The sequence below is a fragment of the Salvelinus alpinus genome, chromosome 10 (assembly GCF_045679555.1).
Source record: "Salvelinus alpinus chromosome 10, SLU_Salpinus.1, whole genome shotgun sequence".
Taxonomy (NCBI): domain Eukaryota; kingdom Metazoa; phylum Chordata; class Actinopteri; order Salmoniformes; family Salmonidae; genus Salvelinus; species Salvelinus alpinus.
In genome coordinates this window covers 26,175,123-26,198,255 of record NC_092095.1, presented here as the reverse complement: position 1 = coordinate 26,198,255, position 23,133 = coordinate 26,175,123, and the positions used below count along the sequence as shown (strand labels likewise).

The 23,133-nt window shown below is 45.9% G+C and overlaps 1 protein-coding gene across 8 annotated transcripts in view; it reads left to right on the top strand.

Moving 5' to 3' along the window:
• Positions 1 to 23,133, top strand: part of LOC139531811 (microtubule-associated protein 4) — a 113,226-nt gene that overhangs the window by 52,305 nt on the left and 37,788 nt on the right. For all 8 annotated transcript variants that reach the window (XM_071328668.1, XM_071328672.1, XM_071328666.1 and 5 more), the window contains 2 exons: positions 2,933 to 3,061; positions 10,536 to 11,918. In XM_071328668.1, the coding sequence (XP_071184769.1) occupies positions 2,933 to 3,061; positions 10,536 to 11,918 (1,512 nt within the window). The remainder of the gene's footprint in view (positions 1 to 2,932; positions 3,062 to 10,535; positions 11,919 to 23,133) is intronic.

Genomic DNA, 23,133 nt, shown 5'->3' with positions numbered 1-23,133 from the left:
TGAGGTGGTAATTTAGTCGCTTTCTTTTTACTAAAAGCGATAGCCAAATCGGCATATTCTGGGGGAATGCGCACAGTGGAAACCTGGTCTGGACTCTCCACCGAGGTGGCACCGATGGAAACTCCCACACACCTACCTGAACACTCCTCTGACCACCCCTGAAGAGCTCCCTGTCTCCAGGAAATGAGGGGATTGTGAATGGCTAGCCAAGGAACCCCCAACACCACTGGAAACCCAGGTGAATCAATAAGGTAGAAACTAATCTGCTCCCTATGATCCCCCTGTGTTACCATGTCCAGCGGAATCGTGGCCTCCCTGATCAGCCCTGACCCTAGCGGTCGGCTATCTAAGGAGTGCACAGGGAAAGGAGGGTCTATCTGCACCAACGGAATACCCAACTTACGGGCTAGACCGCGATCCATAAAACTCCCAGCTGCGCCTGAGTCTACGAGCGCCTTATGCTGGAGAGAAGGGAAAAACGCAGGGAAAAAAATAACCAAAAACATGTGACCGACAGGAAGCTCTGGGTGAGTCTTGTGCCTACTCACCTGGGGTGATCGAGGAGTATTCCGCCTGCCATCTCCACTCCCAGAGGCGCTCCTCCAACACCGGTCTGAAGTGTGTCCTCTCCTGCCACAATAGGTGCAAGAAAAGCCACCTCCTCTGGCCCCCCTAGATGCAGCCCCTCCCAACTCCATCGGGGTTGAAGCGGGAGGACTGGGAGGTGGAACTGACAGGACCCCCTCTGAACGCCCGCGGGCAGCTAGCAGGTTGTCCAGTCGTATAGACATGTCAATTAACTCATCGAGAGAGAGCGTAGTGTCTCGACAAGCTAGCTCCCGACGGACGTCCTCCCGAAGGCTACATCGATAATGGTCCATCAGGGCCCTGTCATTCCACCCCGCGCCAGCAGCCAAGGTCCGGAACTCCAAAGCGAAGTCTTGCGCACTCCTCGTCTCCTGTCTGAGGTGGAACAGTCGCTCACCCACCGCTCGGCCCTCCTGAGGGTGGTCAAATACGGCCCGAAAGCGGCGAGTGAACTCTGGGTAGTTGTCTCGAACCGAGTCTGGGCCGTTCCAGACCGCATTAGCCCATTCCAGGGCTCTACCCGTCAGACAGGAGATGAGGAGGCTAACACTCTCCTCTCCAGAGGGAGTCGGACGAACAGTGGCCAAGTAGAGCTCCAACTGGAGCAAAAACCCCTGGCACCCAGCCACCGCTCCATCGTACTCCCTTGGGAGCGCAAGACGCAATGCGCCCGAACCTGATGCTGCCGTTGATGGAGAAGGTTGCGCCGTCTGGGAAGGAGCTGGGGTTGTAGTCGGGATACCACTCCTCTCCCATCGTTCCATCCTCTCCATCATCATGTCCATTGCCGTCCCTATCCGATGGAGAACGGCGGTGTGATGATGGACACGCTCCTCAATCGATGGGAGAGGGGTGGTTGCTGCCTCTGCTGACTCCATATTTTGGTGCGGGCTTCTGTAACAATTCCAGTGGTGGAAATAAGAGTCAGGTGCAGAGAGCAGGAATTTCTTCAACGAGTGGAATTTATTTCCTTACAGTAATCACCTAACAAACCGGTGACGCCACACTAAACACTGGGCGCGTAAAGAGAAATGTCCAAAGTCAATTGAATCACAAAAATCCACAAATACACACCACAAACACGAAACAGAAAAACAAGCCCGCACAAAAGGGAGCGGGCAAACTGGGTTTAAATAACCCCTAATCTAAACACACAACAGGTGAAACAAATTAGACCAACTAAACGGAAAACAGAAAAGGGGATCGGTGGCAGCTAGTAGACCGGAGACGACGACCGCCGAGCGCCGCCCGAACGGGAAGAGGCACCATCCTCGGCGGGACTCGTAACAGTGCCTGTAAAACTGAGCACACTGATTTGCCACATTGGTGGCTTGGGAGTTGTGACTGGCCTGATTTGTTATGGGCTGAGTTGAGTTGAGCCTTTACGATGCCAGACTCGGCAGATACAGCCCTGTCACAACCTTTGTCATCTCAGTGCTACTGAATCACTGCTGAAAGGCTAGTCACTTGAAGACACACACACACAAAAGGAAACAGGCATGCACACACACACTCAGGGAGACACATGCACACACACACACAGGGAGACACATGCACACACACACACAGGGAGACACATGCACACACACACTCAGGGAGACACATGCACACACACACTCAGGGAGACACATGCACACACACACACAGTAGCTGTGAATCCCCACGAGGAACCAATGGATGACATTTTGAAGGGGTTGCTGGGTGTTTTGTCTGAGTCATTGCTTTACGGCTTCAATCGATGTGTCAGCGCCTCATTCCCCCCCCCCCCCCCCCCTCATTTTTTCGAGGTTCTCCAGCCAACTGCCACCGACATGGAATTCTCATCACCGTGTCACTTCCTCTCTGTCTGTGACATTTCCACTGCACTTGCCTCAGAAGGTGTTGCTAGCCAGTCCTCACTCAGGAGAATGGCCCTCGTTGAGGAATAGAAGTCCATTTAGCGGGGCCCATTTTCAAATGTCTCCGTCCCTCGTTACTGTGCCTGAAAGGCTTCATCCTATCATGACTCATCTCAAGAACATTCCTCAATGAGCTCTCTGGATTGGCTCATTCCGTCTGCCTGTGTTATGACTTATGTTCGACCTATTCATTGGTCCGTCTGAGGTTGATCTAAGCTCTGATTGCTACTGCTCTGTGTGACATTTGTCTGACTCTGTATCAGGATCAATTTGAAGCGGTTCTGGGCCCATATTCATGAAGCACCTCAGACTAGAAGTGCTGATCAAGAATCGGTTTTGCCTTTTAGATTATAATGAACATGATTAAATGGATAGAGTGGGGGTTGATCCATCGGAGATGCTTTGTGAATACAGGGGTTGATTGTTTCTTTGTGTCTGTGTGACAGGTTTCTCCCAGCCTGCTATGAGGATGGAGATGGGGATAGCTCCACTATCGACAGAGAGGCCTCCCAGCATCGCAGAGCCCCAGAAGCCCCCACCTCAGGCAGCCAACACAGCTAAGGACATGTCTGCAGGTAAAAGGAAACACACATTATCACTATTAGTAACAGTGCCTATATCGAAGTGCCTACCTCAGTACCTAGTTCAGTAACTGTCAGTACTTATCGACATCTTCAGCCAGCTCTTAAGGCCTACAGTTGAAGTCGGAAGTTTACATACAGTTAAGGTTGGAGTCATTAAAACCACTCCACAAATTTCTTGTTAACAAACTATAGTTTTGGCAAGTCGGTTAGAACATCTACTTTGTGCATGACACAAGTCATTTTTCAACAATTGTTTACAGACAAATGATTTCACTTATAAATCACTGTCTCACAATTCCAGTGGGTCAGAAGTTTACATACACTAAGTTGACTGTGCCATTAAACAGCTTGGAAAATTCCAGAAAATTATGTCATGGCTTTAGAAGCTTCTGATAGGCTAATTGACATAATTTGAGTCAATTGGAGGTATACCTGTGGATGTATTTCAAGGCCTACCTTTAAGGCCTAATTTTCAAACGCCTGAACGTACCACGTTCATCTGTACAAAAAATAGTACACAAGTATAAACACCATGGGACCACGCAGCCGTCATACCGCTCAGGAAGGAGATGCGTTCTGTCTCCTAGAGATGAACGTACTTTGGTGCGAAAAGTGCAAATCAATCCCATAACAGCAGCAAAGGACCTTGTGAAGATGCTGGAGGAAACAGGTACAAAAGTATCTATATCCACAGTAAAACGAGTCCTATATCGACATAACCTGAAAGGCCGCTCAGCAAGGAAGAAGCCACTGCTCCATAAAAAAGCCAGACTACGGTTTGCAACTGCACATGGGGACAAAGATCGTACTTTTTGGAGAAATGTCCTCTGGTCTAATGAAACAAAAATAGAACTGTTTGGCCAAAATGACCATTATGTTTGGAGGAAAAAGGGGGAGGCTTGCAAGCCGAAGAACACCATCCCAACTGTGAAGCACGGGGGTGGCAGCATCATGTTGTTGGGGTGCTTTGCTGCAGGAGGGACCGGTGCACTTCACAAAACGGATGGCATCACGAGGGAGAAAAATGATGTGGATATGTTGAAGCAACATCTCAAGACATCAGTCAGGAAGTTAAAGCTTCGTCACAAATGGGTCTTCCAAATGGACAATGACCCTAAGCATACATCCAAAGTTGTGGCAAAATGGCTTAAGGACAACAAAGTCAAGGTATTGGAGTGGCCATCACAATGCCCTGACATCAATCCTATAGTCAATTTGTGGGAAGAACTGAAATAGCGTGTGCAAGCAATGAGGCCTACAAACCTGACTCAGTTACACCAGCTCTGTCAGGAGGAATGGGCCAAAATTCACCCAACTTATTGTGGGAAGCTTGTGGAAGGCTACCCGAAAAGTTTGACCCAAGTTAAACTATTTAAAGGCAATGCTACCAAATACTAATTGGGTGTATGTAAACTTCTGACCCACTAGGAATGTGATGAAAGAAATAAAATCTGAAGTAAATCATTTTCTCTACTATTATTCTGACATTTCACATTCTTAAAATCAAGTGGTGATCATAACTGACCTAAGACAGGGAATTTTTACTCGGATTAAATGTCAGGAATTGTGAAAAACGGAGTTTAAATGTATTTGGCTAAGGTGTATGTAAACTTCCGACTTCAACTGTATGTGTATGTCGGTCTGCCTCTCTTCGTGTTGGCATGCATGTATGGCATTTGTGGAAGTCATTGTGCACACTAGAGGGTGTTATGGTTGGGCAGTTTCCCGTATTTCCGTCAGTGCAAACAAGGGGCACTATTCCTTTCCAAACGTTAAAAAAAATTCTAACAAAGTACTAGCAAATTACCGTAGCAGACGCTAGCTAAATGTTAACAAGCGCAAGTGAACATAAACAAATTGCAAGGATAGGCATCCCAGCTCAGAAAGTTGTACAACTATCTAAAAAAAGTTTGCTGCATGCACAAAACAAATATTAGACTGCAGGGATCTTGATCTAGGAGGGGATTGATGGTCTCTGCTGTAACCAAGAAGCTTGATTACCACTTGCTAACTTGCCACTTAGCTAGCAAGTTAGCAAACCAAATGCATAGCTGGAGCCCTGAGCTGGAGAGAATTTATTTGTCACATCTTAGATAGTTCAATATTTTAGTTAAAATATATTTAGCTGGCAAACAGTAATAAAGTTAAAGTATATCTTGATCACCTCTCTTGCGCTGCACAACACTGGATCGTCACATCACGAAAGCTCCTGTTTGCTCCTTGCGCTCTTTATAAAAAAAAATATACCATGTAACTGGCTCAATCAGTTACTTTGGGGAACTGCTTCACAATGGAAAAAAATGCAACAGGCGAAAAATAATTCAATCTGCTTTATCTATTAAACTAGTCCACAAGTTCACTGCAGGTATTTCTTTAACAACTATTTCCCCCCCAAAATGTTTCTATACAGTGCATTCTGTTACGTTACAGCCCTGTTCTAAAATGTATTCAATTGTTTTTCCCCCTCATTAATCTGCATACAAGCAAAACAAAAACAGTTTTTTAGAAATGTTTGCAAATGTATTACAAATAAAAAAAACATATCACCTTTACATAAATATTCAGACTCAGTACTTTGTTGAAGCACTTTTGGCAGCGATTACAGCCTTGAGTCTTCTTGGGTATGACGCTTCAAGCTTGGCACAGCTGTGTTTGGGGAGTTTCTCCAATTCTTCTCTGCAGATCCTCTCAAGCTCTGTCCGGTTGGATGGGGAGCGTTGCTGCACAGCTATTTACAGTTCTCTCCAGAGATTTTCTATCTGCTTCAAGTCTGGGCTCTGGCTGGACCACTCAAGGACATTCAGAGACTTGTCCCAAAGCTACTCCTGTATTGTCTCGGCTGTGTGCTTAGGGTCGTTGTTCTGTTGGAAGGTGAACCTTCGCCCGTCTGAGGTCCTGAGCGCTCTGGAGCAGGTGATATGTGGTACCTGGTTTCCTCCAGACATGACGCTTGGCATTCAGGCCAAAGAGCTCAATCTTTGTTTCATCAGACCAGAGAATCTTGTTTCTCATGGTCTGAGACTCCTTTAGGTGCCTTTTGGTAAACTCCAAGTGGGCTGTCATGTGCCTTTTACTGAGGAGTGGCTTCTGTCTGCCCACTCTACCATAAAGGCCTGATTGGTGGAGTGCTGCACAGATGGTTGTCCTTCTAGAAGGTTCTCCCATCTCCACAGAGGAACTCTGAAGCTCTGTCAGAGTGACCATCGGGTTCTTGGTCACCTCCCTGACCAAGGCCCTTTTCCCCTGATTGCTCAGTTTGGCCCGGGCGGCCAGCTCTAGTTAGAGTCTTGGTGGTTCCAAACTTCTTCCGTCTGAGAATGATGGAGATCACTGTGCTCTTGGGGACCTTCAATTCCCCAGAACACAATCCTTTCTCTGAGCTCAACAAACAATTCCTTTGACCTCATGGTTTGGTTTTTGCTCTGACATGCACTGCCAACTGTGGGACCTTATATAGACAGGTGTGTGCCTTTCCAAATCATGTCCAATCAATTGAATTTACCACAGGTCGACTCCAATCAAGTTGTAGAAAACATCTCAAGGATGATCAATGTTAACAGGATGCACCTGAGCTCAATTTCGAGTCTCGTAGCAAAGAGTCTGAGTACTTATGTAAATAAGGCATTTCTGTTTTCTATTTTTAATACATTTTCAAAAATTTCAAAAAACCTGTTTACCCTTTGTCATTATGGAGTATTGTGGAAGAGAATAAAAATAAAAATAAAACATTTTAGAATAAGGCTGTAACGTAACAAAATGTGGAAAAAGTCAAGGGGTCTGAATACTTTCCAAGTGCACTGTATATACCGTATATATATTTTTGGGGGGTGGGGGGGTGTTGACAGTATTGAAAATTATACCGTGGGTATTTCAGAATACCTCTCTATATGGTATACCGCCCAAGACTTGAGTGTTGCCACAAATCCTTAAATGCCGATGCCATCTGTCAACCCCAGCCCGTCCCCTCACCCCACTTGTCTCCTCCACATAGTCTCATCCCAGTGCCACCTCCCCTTGCCAGTATACCCAGTGGCAGCCAGCCCCTACCCCTCCTCCATATCTCATGCCCAGTTCAGTTGATGAGGTCTGGGTTTTGGCTGAGGGCTTATGGGCTTAGAGCAGCGGGGGACCCCCTGTGGTGATCATCACCCAATCCGACCCCCAACTCCGCTCCTGTGTAGTGAATCCTCACACGGGGCACCTATATAACTTTTGTACTAATGCCCTCTCTTGTCCACTGAGGGGTGCTATAGCTAGAGCTGTGGCTGCCTCCCTCCGCCCCTGCTGGAAATACCCTACACTCCATTAGACCTCAGATGGTATTGAATACTGTATGTCATCATGTTGTGGCTATTGTCATATAGCATTCCCATAACATCCCAGGGGCCACATGGCTATAGCACAGCTGAGACCCAGTGTTATGCTACTACACAGTAGGTCAGGGGTCGGCAACAGGCGGCCCGCGGGCCAAAACAAGGGGCAAGTGTATTTTCTGCCCCCCAAAGTGTTTTGGGAATAAAAAAATAAAAATCTGTTCCCAAGTATTCCCACGAATAAAAATGTAAAAAAGATATGTGAGATATGTGATCATGTCTCAATGTATGAAATTACTGTTATTTTCAAATACAATCTCTTTTTAGTCTTAGTTGTGGTCAATTTGTAGTGTGCATATTATTATGTTCTGGCACGCCGATCGGCCCACAGGCTGAATCAAAGTTGCCTACCCCGGCAGTAGGTGGTTCCACTAGCATGTTAGTCTAGGAATAGCGTGTGTGTGTGTGCGCGTGTGACTAAAGGCACGCAGCACAGTCTGGTACTGAATAAGTTATAAGCTGCAGACCGATTGGAAGCCTGAGGCTGAAAGATAAACTTCACAGGCGTCTGTTCACAACGCTGCCTGTGGAGAATTGACTCCAAACTCCAGAGCTTTTCTGTGTAGAGAATGAGTCATTTAGAACTCGATATGGGGAAACTCATTTGATCAGTACAATATCTGAATGCATCTTGCGTTCATGTTTACCCCTGGAAGACTCCCCTGCTAGTGGAGGGGGGGGGAAGTGACCTGTTAATACTCACCAACCATCTCTTGTCAGAGACACTCATGGGAAGAATAACCACTACCGCAATAATTAACAAACAAAACGTCCTCTGCTACAAAAGTCATGAGGTATTTATGTATTACAACTAAGTCAGGGTTATGTTGAGTGTCTCATGTTTCCCCATGTGTGAACATTAGCATAGCACGCTAGCTAAGCGTGTCTGCACTGAACAGAGTTGTGAGGATAAGGGCTGGGAACCTAGTGGAGCAGAAGTGCTGCAGTGACCTTATACGTGCCGAACAGCGCCATCGTGCTGCATTAGTCATGGAGTCAGTCACACCCCTGGAGACCTGCAACCTGTGGGCTCTGGGGATACTGTACCACGCCCTGGTTCGGTACTTGGAGAGAACCACGACGGCTACCAAGACATTCTGTTGCTGTTCATCACAGCTTCAACAGCTCCCCAGAGCATTGAGGGAGCGGCTCTTAAGTGCTCCTGCATTGTCTCTCGTCTCTGCTCTAACATACTAGGTCCGTTTCTGTCATGTGGTGCTTTATTCATGTAAAATATGATAAAGAGATGCTCCATTTGGAGTTTCAGTATTCAAAAGGCTAGAGAGACAACTGGGGCAAAGTGGCCCAGCCTTACTGGGTAATCACTTCCTCTAAAACCCTTCCTCCTCCATTGCTCCTCTCCTCAGAACCGGCACAGCTTACCCGTGCAGCTTGGCAGCATGGGGCTCTAGAATTTAACTAGCTAGACTGAACAGTCCAGGAAAGAAAACAATCCCATATTAATCACAACACGATTTACCTTGAATCTAATCTACAAAATGTAGATTTCCACCTAAGCAGCATACCCAAAAGTAATTATTTAGAATGACAGGGCCCTAAACAATACCAACTGTAGTAATGCTTTTTACCTTTCTGTTAAAAATTGCTGAGGTGTATTCACTTTTGAGGACACCAGTTCAAGTACACAGTACAGATACTGTATCATGAAAATATGAAAAAATCCTATACGATTTCGTTCCTATTTAACAAAAGTAAATATTCTAAATATAGTAACAATCCAATGCTAATTGACTTACTATAATATTTTACCTTGTTTATCACTGTAAAATAAAAAATCATCATACTTCGTGACGGTACAAAATTGTCACCGTTTCATATAACTGACGACAGAGCATTTTCAGCCCAGCGTCCTCTGAGCGGCGCAGAGACATTCAAATGCCTGCCGACTCGTTACAACTTCAGCTTTAAGCACCAAGTGATTTTGTCCCTCTGTGACCACGAGAGTGGTCTAGTTTCAATCCTGCAAAATCGTTTGGTATTGTTTCATGTTGAGAGCTCTAAATCCATATAAGAACACCACAGCAAGATGAGACTGTTTTTGCGCCAATCGCTAGTCTCCCGTTTCATATGTCTAATGGTAGGCGGAGCTGCAAGGTTCGTAGGCGGAGCTGCAAGGTTCGTAGGCGGAGCTGCAAGGTTCGTAGGCGGAGCTGCAAGGTTCGTAGGCGTTCGTAGGCGGAGCTGCAAGGTTCGTAGGCGGAGCTGCAAGGTTCGTAGGCGGAGCTGCAAGGTTCGTAGGCGGAGCTGCAAGGTTCGTAGGCGGAGCTGCAAGGTTCGTAGGCGGAGCTGCAAGGTTCGTAGGCGGAGCTGCAAGGTTCGTAGGCGGAGCTGCAAGGTTCGTAGGCGGAGCTGCAAGGTTCGTAGGCGGAGCTGCAAGGATCACAGGCAGGGGAAATGTATCCTTTGCCTGGATAGGCCAGAAAATGTGGCATGTCGCGCCTTATTCAAATGAGGTGTCAGAAGCGGGACAACCAGAGCCTTCACAGAGGCTCTGTACGCAAACATGTCAATGCCTATACTGTACTATAAAACTGTGTGGTCTGTGCCTGTTTCTGTGCACTTGACCAAATTGCTGTGTTTGTGTCTGTGTTTGCTGAGTTCAATCACCTACTCACTATGAAGTAAACACAGCTTTCTCCTCCTCCTAAAATCTCATTCAGTACACCAGCATGTCACTAGGGTAGCACGGAGTCAGCAGCCAAAAAGCCACAGTATTACCAGTCCCTCAGCGGGACAATTCATTCACACAGGGGTTACTGAGGCAACGGGCCAATGAGGATGCATGAGTGATTTGACACCCATGTTGCATTTTGAGTGTTCAATGGCAAAATGAGAAATTGCAGCTCGTACACTACCAAAGTTCAGTTATATTGAATGGACCATCAATAAGTGTCTACAGCTGTAAAGATGTACACAATGTCGGTTACTACTCTCATTTCTTAGACGGCATTGTTGAACTTGGTTTTGTTTTCAAAGTAAGTGAGCCCATTGAAGTTCACGCTTTTGTCTAGATGAGAGAGGGCGAGAGACTGTATGCATGCTTTAAACTCTCTTCCCTCTTCACACACGAGGTGCCCTGGGCGATGGCTGGCCAGACGAGGCTTGCATTCCCACCGACCTGCCATTCACCCAAAGCGTCTCCACGGTGATCAGTCGCCATGCCAGCCACCTGGCGGCCAGCCCCGAGGACCGCCCTGACTCTGGCTGGCCCCACCGAGAGGCCTCGGCCGTGGGGGAGGAGAGGGAAAGCAACGAAGGAAACGACCGCAAACAACAGCAGAAGAAGAAGAAGAAAAGGAGGCCCCGGGATGATGTGTACGACCTGGTAGAGAACAGGGGCCATCCGGAGGCTCAGGCTGAAAACACACCCCTGTCAGAGGGCCACCACAGGGTCTCCCCCCGCAAGGACAGGGACAGGATGGATGGAGGCTGGGAGCGCGAAGAGCCAGGGAGAAGTGGAGGCAGGGGAAAGAGGGGCAAGAGCAGGAAGAAGCTTCCAGAAGAGTGGGGAGTCACAGCTGAGCCCTTCGTGCCCTCTTCTGCCTCCTCTGCCAATGACCTCCCTGAAGGGCTCTCTGAAGGGGTGTTAGACCAACTAGTGCCCCCCATCACCCATTCCCAGCCCCTGGAGATCCCCTACTCCAACATGGGGCTGAGTCCTGCCAGTGAGGAGTTCTACGAGGGCCTCTTCCCTCCATCTCTCACCCAGGACCTGCTCTCTCTCACAGCTCCCACCTCCCCTCCACCGGCCCTGGGCTGTGAGCTCCTGCCTACCGCCCCTGTCTCCATGCCCACCAGTCAGGGAGACTTCTCGCCCAAGGGCACCTTCCCCATGGCCTCACCTCCAGGAGACCCATTCACTGCTAGCTACCAAGACCTGCTCATGGATACAGAGAACGCTAGCATGGGCAATGCCAAAGTGGCTTTCTCCACAACCTTTCCCCTAGATTCCCCAGTTCATGAGTCGGGTGTCAAGGTGGTGTTTGATCATGACACCCCCATGCACGATGTCCATATGAAAAATGCCTTAAGTTTAAGCCCCACCCGGCAACCAGATTGTGGCCTGTCCCCATTGGAGAAGTTCAGTGAGCTCACAGCGACCGCTCCCCCTTTCTCCCCCTCCGACAGCTCCTGGCTCATCAATGACTCCAACTTCAACAACGACTCCTTTGAGTTCAGTGACATCACTCCAGGGCGCCCACTACCTCTGGGCCTAGCCTTCGACACACCCAGCCCAGCCCCCCTCCGCTCCCCCAAAACCATACCCGAATATCACCCCAGGAAGGGCAAATCCCCATCACAGAATATACCCACGAAGTCCCCCCCCTCCTCCTCCTCTTCCACCAAAAGCCCCACCTCCCCGGGGTCTGGTCTGAACCCCGCTGCCAAGCCCTTCTTCCCCAGCTTTGCCGAACTCACGGAGCCCCAGGTGGTGGTGGCCCCCATGTCTGAAGGTTTGTTGCAGTGGCATGTGCTCTCCACTAGGGGGATTGGAAGATTAGAGGAGTAGCCCCGTACCTTGCATGGGCATGCGGCGCTAAGACTGGGCTGGGACCGACTCAATAGCCCAGTCTAGACAGCCTGACTGACTAACATACAGGTTCCCCGAAAAGATACACTCTGTCCGAGAGGCTTGGCTTTTTTTGGGGGGGTGTTTCCTCTCACCCACAAGGCACTGCTGCATCTGGGCAGTGCTGGAGTGTTCTCATTAACCCTATGGTGTGCTACTAACCACCACACACAGCGTCACCAGTTTCCCCGGCACTTTCTTTCATAACCAGACCTCTCTTCCTTCCTGCGGGTATCCAGGTGTCTCTGATAACCGTCTAGTGTGTGTCTACTGGACCTCCGTGATTCGTCTTTGTCTCTTCTGGGTTGAATTAACATTGGTTTCCTTGTCTTCTTCTCTTTAGCTAACATTTCCTCCAGATAGGAACCTCTAAACAGTTCTCTGGATGTTTTGTCCAATTCTCTGCAGTGCACGACCGCTCTCTAACCAAAGCCTGCCTGAATGAATGTACACTCCAATCAGATTCTCATTATCTCCTTCTCTCTTTCCATGTCCTGACGATTTTCATGTCCCTTTTGCCTCTACGACGGCCGCCCCAATAGGTGAGTCAGAAATCTCCTTGATCTTTTGGGGGAATATATTGTGGGAAATGGGGGTCAATATTTTCCTTCAAATCTACCAAGTTTCAATACCGGGAATAATTCATATTAATCCAAAGAGGCCCGGGAAATACCGCAGAATCAGAAGTTCCCATCTAAAGCGTTTAGAACCAAGATATGGTCATTATGTCAGGGTTCTCCCTTAATAAGAGGGGCGATGCTCCACCATGTAAAGATTTAAGAGCAAGTGAAACTGATATTTGGTAATGATAAAGTAACTATCCAATGACATTGTTGTGAATTGCAAAACGGGCTGTTCACAAATTTTCAGAGCATTCTCACGTTCCTCAATTAATTCAGCACATTTCAGCAGTGGTTCTCGACGCAGAGCGCACTCGGGATGCACAGAGCTCACCCCCAGTGTAACTTTGTAACAGCAGTCAAACCAAATTCAAATGACCAAAGTTGCTAAACTTGCCGGATAACCTCCTTCAACGAATGACAGAATATCTCCGGTATTTGGCCAAATGGAGTTGATGATTATACAGATAGCAGATCAGTTCATGAATAACCAAGAGATGAAGAGTGGAAATAGTTGAAATATCAAGGTATCTTAACAGGGACCAATTCTGTTTAAAAAACAAAATCCATATCTACTCTCATTGTTGATCACACATTCCCTACCGCAGATCTCACATGGGCAGCAAGAAACGAGACAGAGAAGCGGGTGAATTGTCATAGCGGGATTTTGACATGAATAGGCGAGAGAAGTGCTTTGATAAAGCAACCTCTGAAGATAGGAATTTCCATGCGAGACAGGGTGGGGATTTTGGGTTTCAGTGGGATTGGGACCGGATAGAAAAATAAGGGAGAATTTTCATTTCTGTGACAGAAATGCCTATGTAGTGAATTGTGCGTAGGCCTATCAAATTTGTGACTGTCCAAAGAGTCACAATGACAGCTCAAAGAGGCACACATTATTTTATAAGCTATACTGTAGAGGTTTCCTCTAGGGTTTATTAACTTCATTCGGGTCCTGTGTGCAGTCCGTGTCAATAATGCGTGTGCTTTGAATTCATGGCGACTTTGTGTGAATTAAATATTCTAGAGGCTTCCATGCAACAACCTGTTTGGATAATGTGCAATTACATTTTTTGCTAATCTGCTGCTGCGCACGTTATGTATTTTGGGAAATTGCATTAGTGCCACATTGGGGAAACATTTTGTAATTTCCCAGGTCTTGTCATCATTTTTGGGGGGAAATGTGAAGTCCCGGGATCCCGGTTACCCGTCTTAATCCCTAGTGGGAAATAAATTGTGGGAAAGTCTTGCGTTGCAATGCACCACAGTGAAGCAATCTCTTTGAGACAGGGCGAGACGGGCTGAAAAAAAGTGGCTTGGGGCTGAATCCAAGGAGGTGGGGACACTGGGACAGGAAAGTATAATATAGAATAGAATTGAGAGAGAGGTTGTGTTAGGAGACAGGTACGCTTGTTTGAGAGCTCCAGATGTTGGCTAGCACCCCTTGGGTCTCCCCTGGTGCCCTGTGTGCTCTCTCAGAAGGCCAGGAGGGCTGAGTGAAGGTTAGCTGAGGTCTTACTGAGCTGAGAGGGGTGAGCACCTCAAACCCCCTCGAACCCCTCCCTCCTAGGCAACTCACCCAGAATGCACTGCAGCCAGAAGAGTATTGTCCAATAAGAGACCACGTTCAGCACACTCTCTACTCTCGCTGCTGTTTCACAGTATTTCTTCCATTTCCCCCTTACATAATAAAGATACTGGGATATACACACCTCTTCTGTTCTAGTGCAGTCATCCGGGGACGATGACTGACTCTTTAACTCCACAGTAGTTGCTCAAAGCAGCAAGTGGTAAACGAGCGTCACAGTCAGTTTTTTATCACAGCTTTATTTTAAGCCATGTGTACTGAATGTGCCCCTCAAGATACAGCTGCCACAGCCAATTAGATGCCGCCTTCACCATCAGACAGCTTTAAGTGAGCGCACAATGCCCAAACTACACACGTTTCTATATATTTATTAACTTTGGCAATCTGGGTTCCTCCGTGATGAAGAGTTATGACAGTCGCGAAACTCCCTCGGATTCACTTTGGAGAAATTGTCCAGCCGAGTAGCGTGTGAAATATTTGTTTATTTATGAGCGCCCCGGCGAGCTGCCAGTATATAAATAGATCATGTTGACACGCAGCGTTAAAGCACAGCTCAGCAGGCACCACTCTGATTAATTGAAGAAGCGGACGAGTAGATACAGTTTACCGTTTCATCCCGCATCACTTCCTGTCCGTGGCTTCCTCATCAGCTCGGTGCAGCCAAAGATTCGTTCTAATGAGACGTGAGCCCGTTATTCACCTGTGGCGATAGATAGAGAAACAGTGAAGTGTATAAAAAGTGTTTTATTTGGTCTGGCACCTTGAGTCAGCCATCGCAGCAGGGCCCATTGTTCATCTAAAAGTGTTTGGCTTTTAACAGTTGCACTCTGCTCCTTGAGATGAATAGCTTGATGTGTGGGTGGGTGGGTTTTGGGAGAGACACAGCTGTCTCTGTTGCCCCTCTGTAATTTGCCCTCTTTGTCAGTGTTCAAGGGGTGGAACTGTGTCACTGGGGGTGCTATTTAGGCCTTGTAGGAGACAGGAGATAAGGCTGCTGTGTCCCAGCCCATCCCTCACCCAGCATGCTATTTCCTGGGGATGAAGGACAAGATTAGCCCGACAGCAGTGTGTGTTCTGTTTCTCATGTTTTGTTCAGTGTTTGAAGTTCAGTAGACAATTGTTGTTGTTACCCATACAAGTGGAAAAGTGCAAAGGGCAAAATCCTTTCACAGCTCAGCCACTGCCACTCAGAGTGTGTGTGTGTGTGTGTGTGTGTGTGTGTGTGTGTGTGTGTGTGTGTGTGTGTGTGTGTGTGTGTGTGTGTGTGTGTGTGTGTGTGTGTGTGTGTGTGTGTGTGTGTGTGTGTGTGTGTGTGTGTGTGTGTGTGTGACAAGGGGTCGTTCATGTGCTTCTCATTTCGGCACAAGCTATAGATTAAGCACCTCTCAGCTTCAGCGAAAATGATTCTATTTTAACAGCGTTTTAGTTTATCTCCAAGGTCTCAACACAAACTAGTGTTGGATTTCCTCTATCGGAGTAATTATCTCCAATATGGACTTCCACACATATGATAGCATTTCAGAGTGTTATCATATTGACTTGGTCTTGGTGGGGTGTGCGTGTGGTGTTAGATAAAGTTAGTCTGGCCTTGCTCCCCCTCATTACTGGTCTGTTGGTGTATTTATAGACCAACCAATACGGGGCATATCCTTGCCCTCACTAAGCCTCTCTACCATTCACAAACCCCCCACTCCACCTACCGCCTGTGACCCACTGTAATATTGATGGGATTTGTGTGGTTTAAATAAGTCGAGAATTCCTGGCCTTTTGAGGTGAGGCAGTCAGACTGTTAACTTGCCTCTGTGAATGACAACATCCCTTGGCCATTTGGGGGTCAGTGGGAGGAGTACAGCGCCTTAACAGAGGTGCCAACGTGCCACCGATGTGCCCCCACAGTGTCCCCCGTGTCACTGTGACTGCACACAGCAACAAAAGGAGTCAATGGTGTTATTTTAGGGCCGCGACCCAGAACAACGAAGCTTCATAAATATTCCAGCCACCTATTTTTATCTATGGTGCTTTTCACTGTTCCTGGGGGGCGGATTTCTTTCATAGACCGTTGACGGATGGGATCCTACAAGGGACAAGAGTACAGTATTAGCAGAGTTGTCCATGTACTGTGAATTGATGGCTTGTGACGTGAAGGGGTAACCTATGTGATTTCACCATTGTGAAAGCCAGGACTCACACGGGTGCTGTTTTAGAAAGGGGTTATTATCAGGTAGTGGGGGCTATCTCTGTAAAGGTCCGAGCCAGTGGGGTTTGGATGGAGTTTTGTTCTATCTCTGTCATATTCCTATGAGAATATGCTGGAAGGCAGACAGCAACATTACACTTCTGTTATCACTGATGGGAAGAACACATTGGATCAGAGGGGTGAGGGCGATACGGAAAAACCCCAGGCCCTAGTCGTGTATCAATACCACGATCTCTATTCTGTAACACACTTTCTGATTCTCAAAAAAATATAGAATACTCCATCCGTTTGGCTTTAAATGCCTTAGTTTCTTAATTTCCTTAGTTGTAAGTGCAGCAACAGAGCAGGTTTTTCTTTTAAACCACCCGTTATAACAGTGCTAAGGTTGGGTTGGTGCCATCCACTGCTCTCTGTGCGTCAGCCACTCTAGAACAGCTGTAATTACATTGTAAGTGCTATTCTATTTCCAGTTATGCTGCGTCACATCACTGTCAGTCGCTTGCGTATAACCATGAATCAAGAAGCCAGTCATCCAACCTATAAGGTGTGTGGGGTTTCTGTGTCGCTTCCATTCCATTCTCCTCCACCAATAAAAAGGAGAGCGTGGCTATTCTTCGAAATACCATGTTTTCATTGGAGAAGATTTTATCTCGATAGGGGGTCATGCTGAGACCAAGGTCTCCTTCACAGATGAGCCCTGATGAGCATTTGAATGTGGAGTCGTCAGTGACAGTGGATTTTTGCCACCAGCCCTGTCCCCTTGATGTGGTGAGACAGAAGCACCCAGGTGTGGGCTCAGGGCATGTGGTTATACAGTGAGTTCCAGAAGTATTGGGACAGTGACAAGTGTTTTGTTGTTTTGGTTCTGTCCTCCAGCACTTTGGATTTGAAATGATACATTGTCCCCCCATTTTAGGGTAACAAAAATATTGGTACAAATTCACTTGTGTGTATTAAAGTAGTAAAAAGTTGAGTATTTGGTCCCATATTCAATGTCTACATCAAGCTTGTGACTCTACAAACTTGTTGGATGCCTTTGTTGTTTGTTTTGGTTGTGTTTCAGATTATTCTGTGCCCAAAAGAAATGAATGGTAAATAATGTATTGTGTCATTTTGGAGTCACTTTTATTGTAAGTAAGACTAGAATAGTTTTCTAAAGACATCCACATTAATGTGGATGCTACCATGATTACGGAAAATCCTGAATGAATCGTGAATAACGATAAATATAACCCCCCCCCCCAAAAAAAAATATGCTAACCTCCCCTGTTATTGTAATGGTGAGAAGTTAGCATGTCTTGGGGGTACGGAACCAAAACAACACAAAATGTGTCACTGTCCCAATACTTTTGGAGCTCACTGTAAATAAGGCTTCTGACACAGCCCCCATGGAGACAGACAAACCTATCCACAGCAGGGCTGCTCTGCTGTCCACTGGCCCTCAGCAACTTTGCAAAGTACAGAGCGGCAAGAGTTAAAGGCTTTGATTCCTCTGCTGTTCCTCTGAGAGCGATTGTGTGTGTGTGTGTGTGTGTGTGGGGGGGGTTCTGTCTGGGTGATGTATTTTTGATCTAAAGGGAACAGCGTGACAGACAGTTGTTTGTTCATGTTGTTTGTTCAGTTGTTTGTTCATTCACGATGTGTGTGAATAGTGAAAATCCTTGTGGGCTTGCATTGTCTTACTAATGCTTCAGAAAGCTACACAAAAAGGTGTTTATGATTTGAAGACTACTAGAGACATGGCAGACTTGAATAAAATGGAGTGTAAAATGTTGTATAAATGTTACACAAATGTGAATGTTGTGAAAAGGGTAGGAAAGGTCAGATTGTTGATTTGATTTTTCCAGTGGTAGACAGTTATAGATGTGCCTTTGGGGAGGGTGGGGTCTGGCTAGTTGCCATCGTAACTGAGGAGCAGTTAATGTTGCCATGGGGATGGCAACTGATGCTGAGAACGTAGGCTGAGGCTAAAATATCTTTATCAGTGACGCACACATCCCAACAGTCATATATATATATACACACACACACACACACACACACCAACCACACAGTAACATGACACTCACAAACAGATCGCAGTAGAATACATGTACAGTTGAAGTCGGAAGTTTACATACACCTTAGCCACATACCTTTAAACTCAGTTTTTCATAATTCCTGATATTTAATCCTAGTAAAAAGTCCATGTCTTAGGTCAGTTAGGATCACCACTTTATTTTAAGAATGTGAAACGTCAGAATAATAGTAGAGAGAATGATTTATTTCAGATTTGATTTCTTTCATCACATTCCCAGTGGGTCAGAAGTTTACATACACTCAATTAGTATTTGGTAGCATTGCCTTTAAATTGTTTAACTTGGGTCAAACGTTTTGGGTAGCCTTCCACAAGCTTCCCACAATAAGTTGGGTGAATTTTGTCCCATTCCTCCTGACAGAGCTGGTGTAACTGAGTCAGGTTTGTAGGCCTCCTTGCTCGCACACGCTTTTTCAGTTCTGCCCACAAATTTTCTATACGATTGAGGTCACGGCTTTGTGATGGCCACTCCAATACCTTGACTTTGTTGTCCTTAAGGCATTTTGCCACAACTTTGGAAGCATGCTTGGGGTCCTTGTCCATTTGGAAGACCCATTTGTGACCAAGCTTTAACTTCCTGACTGATGTCTTGAGATGTTGCTTCAATATATCCACACAATTTCCCTCCCTCATGATGCCATCTATTTTGTGAAGTACACCAGTCCCTCCTGCAGCAAAGCACCCCCACATGATGATGCTGCCACCCCCGTGCTTCATGTTTGGGATGGTGTTCTTCGGCTTGCAAGCCTCCCCCCTTTTCATCCAAACATGACAATGGTCATTATGGCCAAACAGTTCTATTTTTGTTTCATCAGACCAGAGGACATTTCTCCAAAAAGTACGATCTTTGTCCCCATGTGCAGTTGCAAACCGGAGTCTGGCTTTTTTTCTGGCAGTTTTGGAGCAGTGGCTTCTTCCTTGCTGAGCGGTCTTTCAGGTTATGTCGATATATGACTCGTTTTACTATGGATATTGGTACTTTTGTACCTGTTTCCACCAAGATCTTCACAAGGTCCTTTGCTGTTGTTCTGGGATTGATTTGCACTTTTCGCAACAAACTACGTTCATCTCTAGGAGACAGAACACGTCTCCTTCCTGAGCGGTATGACGGCTGCGTGGTCCCATGGTGTTTATACTTGCATACTATTGTTTGTACAGATGAACGTGGTACCTTCAGGTGTTTGAAAATTGCTCCCAAGGATGAACCAGACTTGTGGAGGTCTACAATTTCTTTTTCTGAGGTCTTGGCTGATTTCTTTTCATTTTCCCATGATGTCAAGCAAAGAGGCACTGAGTTTGAAGGTAGGCCTTGAAATACATCCACAGGTACACCTTCAATTGATTCAAATTATGTCAATTAGCCTATCATGTATGTAAACTACTGACCCACTGGGAATTGTGAAACAGTGAATTATAAGTGAAATAATCCGTCTGTAAACAATTGTTGGAAAAATGACTTGTGTCATGCACAATGTAGATGTCCTTACCGATTTGCCAAAACTATAGTTTGTTAACAAGAAATTTGTGGAGTGGTTAAAAAACGACTTTTAATGACTCCAACCTAAGTGTTTGTAAACTTCCGACTTTAACTGTATTTTTAAATACAATTTCCTTTTTTCTCATGCAACCTCATTAGAGTGAAACTGATCAGGTACATGGAAACAACAAAGCGTTACGCTGGACGGCGCAGTACATCACAGCACCAGCCACTCTATCACGGTCTTAAAGGTGCAATATGCAGAAATCGCTCTGCCATTTCCTGGTTGCAAAATTTCTAATAGCTCACCTAATTTCAATTAATGTGACAAAACAAGCTATGTATAGTGTAGATAATTTTCAGTAACCAAAAATATAGTATTTTCAACTGTTTGATGCTAGTGTACAAAACCGAAAGTTAAAGATGCAAAAATAAATCTTAAGAACGGGAAGCATCAAAATAGTGCATATAGAACAGATCTACCGCTTCTTAGACTTGCTTTCAATGCTAATGATAGATCTATAACTCACATTTAAAAAAAATATTTTAAAAATGCTGCTTTAATTATACAAAACATGTTAATGAAGCAGCCCTGGGCTTGTTTCTGTTTCTATAACGGGTTCTGGAATCGGGTGATTTCTAAAACCGGTGGGCGGCTGCCTGCATGTGGAAGGAGGAAGGGAGCAGTCTGCTGTCAAAGAATAATATAATATTCCTGGCAGAGCAGCATAGCAGAGAGACTGTTCCACCTCCCCTTCTACTCACTCCCCTGACACAGCTGGCATAATCCATAATCCAGACCTGACATGATGGAATTCAAATGAAATGTCTACATTGTAGCATCCAAACCTGGGGCTGACACTGTTTGATTCACAGCAGACATGCTAGGATTATTTTTAGATTTCATAAACTGGAATAATCCAACAGTGTTTTACTCTGAGCTGTCCTGGTACCAATTTCTTCTCATTGCAAGAAATTGCTGGTTCTCGCCCGCTCACTACAATAATGTGTTCATTCTCGCCCTTGTATTTGAAAGTTGATATAATGCTGGTTAAAGGAGAAATGAGTGGACATCCTTCCCTGGATTTCTTCTCGTTGCGATGTTTCACACTTTATATATGCACCTTCTTTCTCGTCCGCTGTATTTGAATGGCGGGGGTCTTACGGTGCTGGATAAAGGAGAAATTATTGAGGAATGTCTCGTCACTTTAGAGTGAAAGGCTTGACAACCACATGCTGGCAGTACATGGCACACCAAATTGAATTCCGAATCAATCTGCTCAAAAACCTAAGCCCAAAATGCAGCCATCACTAAGATTACATATCAATTGGACATGTCATGAATACATATATCCACTCTTAAGTTTTACCCCCCCCAAAATCATCCCATTTGATTGAGCGTCCGTCGTTTATACAATTTAGGGAATTTTGGGAGCTGAGCTGATCTGAGCTTGTTGGGCATTAATCAGGGATCAGTTGTGTCCAGAGTGGGAACGACTGTGAATCTGGCAGAGCCAATTGGCCACAGGCGCCACATCCATAATCAATAGCAATGGATGAGGGATCCGAGCACATCTGCTATAATAGAACTAAAATGGTGCGGCGGTTTATGGACGTATCGATTTTACCGCACAAGATTGAACAGCTATTTCACGTTGATAGATGGTTACGCGGATCTCAGACCATTTGTTAGTAGTCTACAACACTTTAATAGGGCTCTGTTGTTGTTCCAGGACAATAGGAATGGCAATCTGCACAATACATCAGGCAATAGTCAATTTCTCATCAGGAGATAGGTGAAAGTAATATGTCAGGGGCTAGGTGCAGCTTACGTCAGTGTTCAGAAGTAGACCCAGTAACTACTGAAGCATCAACTCAATAAACCCTTTCAGTCATAGTGAGCAATCAAAGCACATTGTCATGTTATTTTTAACACGGTACTATTTTATGAAATATGACCTATAATTAATTACAATGTGAGTGAAATAGTTTTCCTTCCCAAATGTTTTTTTGTATTAAGTATGTTAAAAAGCAGCTTTTCTGTGTTGGAATGGGGTGGGTATACCCCAACAACAGAATGGTGTGGGCGTATATGGTCACAAAATATGCAAGTAGACTGCTGATTGGCCAGATCATCCTCTATGAGGAAATAGCAAGCATTTTTGAATGGGCGGTGAGGTGGGATTTTTGAAGTGTTTTTTTCCCTCCAATTTATGCTTCGGCCACAAATAAGAGTATAGGATGAGTCTTTCAAAAGTTCGGTTTTCACTGGACAGTTATCTGTCTGGTAATGTGTGCCATCGTGTCTGGAAAAGGAGGATTCTCAAACACAAAGTACACAAAGCAACGCTCCCTCCCTCTGATTTTGAGGCTGATGTGATGTAGTGATCCGAGGGAGGCAAGGAGTTCATCGTGGAAGTAGAGGATCTGTGGCTTGGACGATAACGGCCACAGCATGTGACTTTCACATTTTTGGGTTGATCAAACCCAATCTTCCCCTCCCTCCCAAGCTATTTGCAGCTGAAATGATCTGTCTGGAGGCCAGTCTATCAGCATGACACATACATTGCTGGATTAACATACTTGCATAGGCATTAGCAGCTGAAAGACCGTAGCAGACTGATGACTGTGATTAATTGAAAGATACCATTAACTCAAGAGCAGTGTGAGAGCAGCTCATTGGTTCGTAGCTCAGCAGATAATAATATACGAAAATGCCCCCAGTTGATTTTAGCCTCCTCCTCTCACCTCTCTCTCCCCCCTCCCCCTCCTCCTCTCACTTCTCTCCCCTTCCTCATTTCATATATTCCTCTGGCTCCACTTGGTTGCCGTGGCAAGGATCCTGTTGCCATGGAAATGGGAGACATTGGGTAGAGGGGGCTACCAAGGAAACAATGGGTGTGTGACAGCAGGGGGAGGGGGGACTGATTGAGCTAAAAATAGAACCACTAAAGACTGTCTCGCTTTCTCTCTCTTCCGCCTCACTCCTTCTCTCCTTCTCTTTCTCTGTCTTCTGATCTCTCCATCCACACCGTTCTACCCTTTCTCTTTCTCTTTCTCTCTCAGAGAAGTGAATACACTAATTTGAGCACTGACTTCTTCTTCACTTTTAGATGTAGCCTCACTGTACAACGATGCTG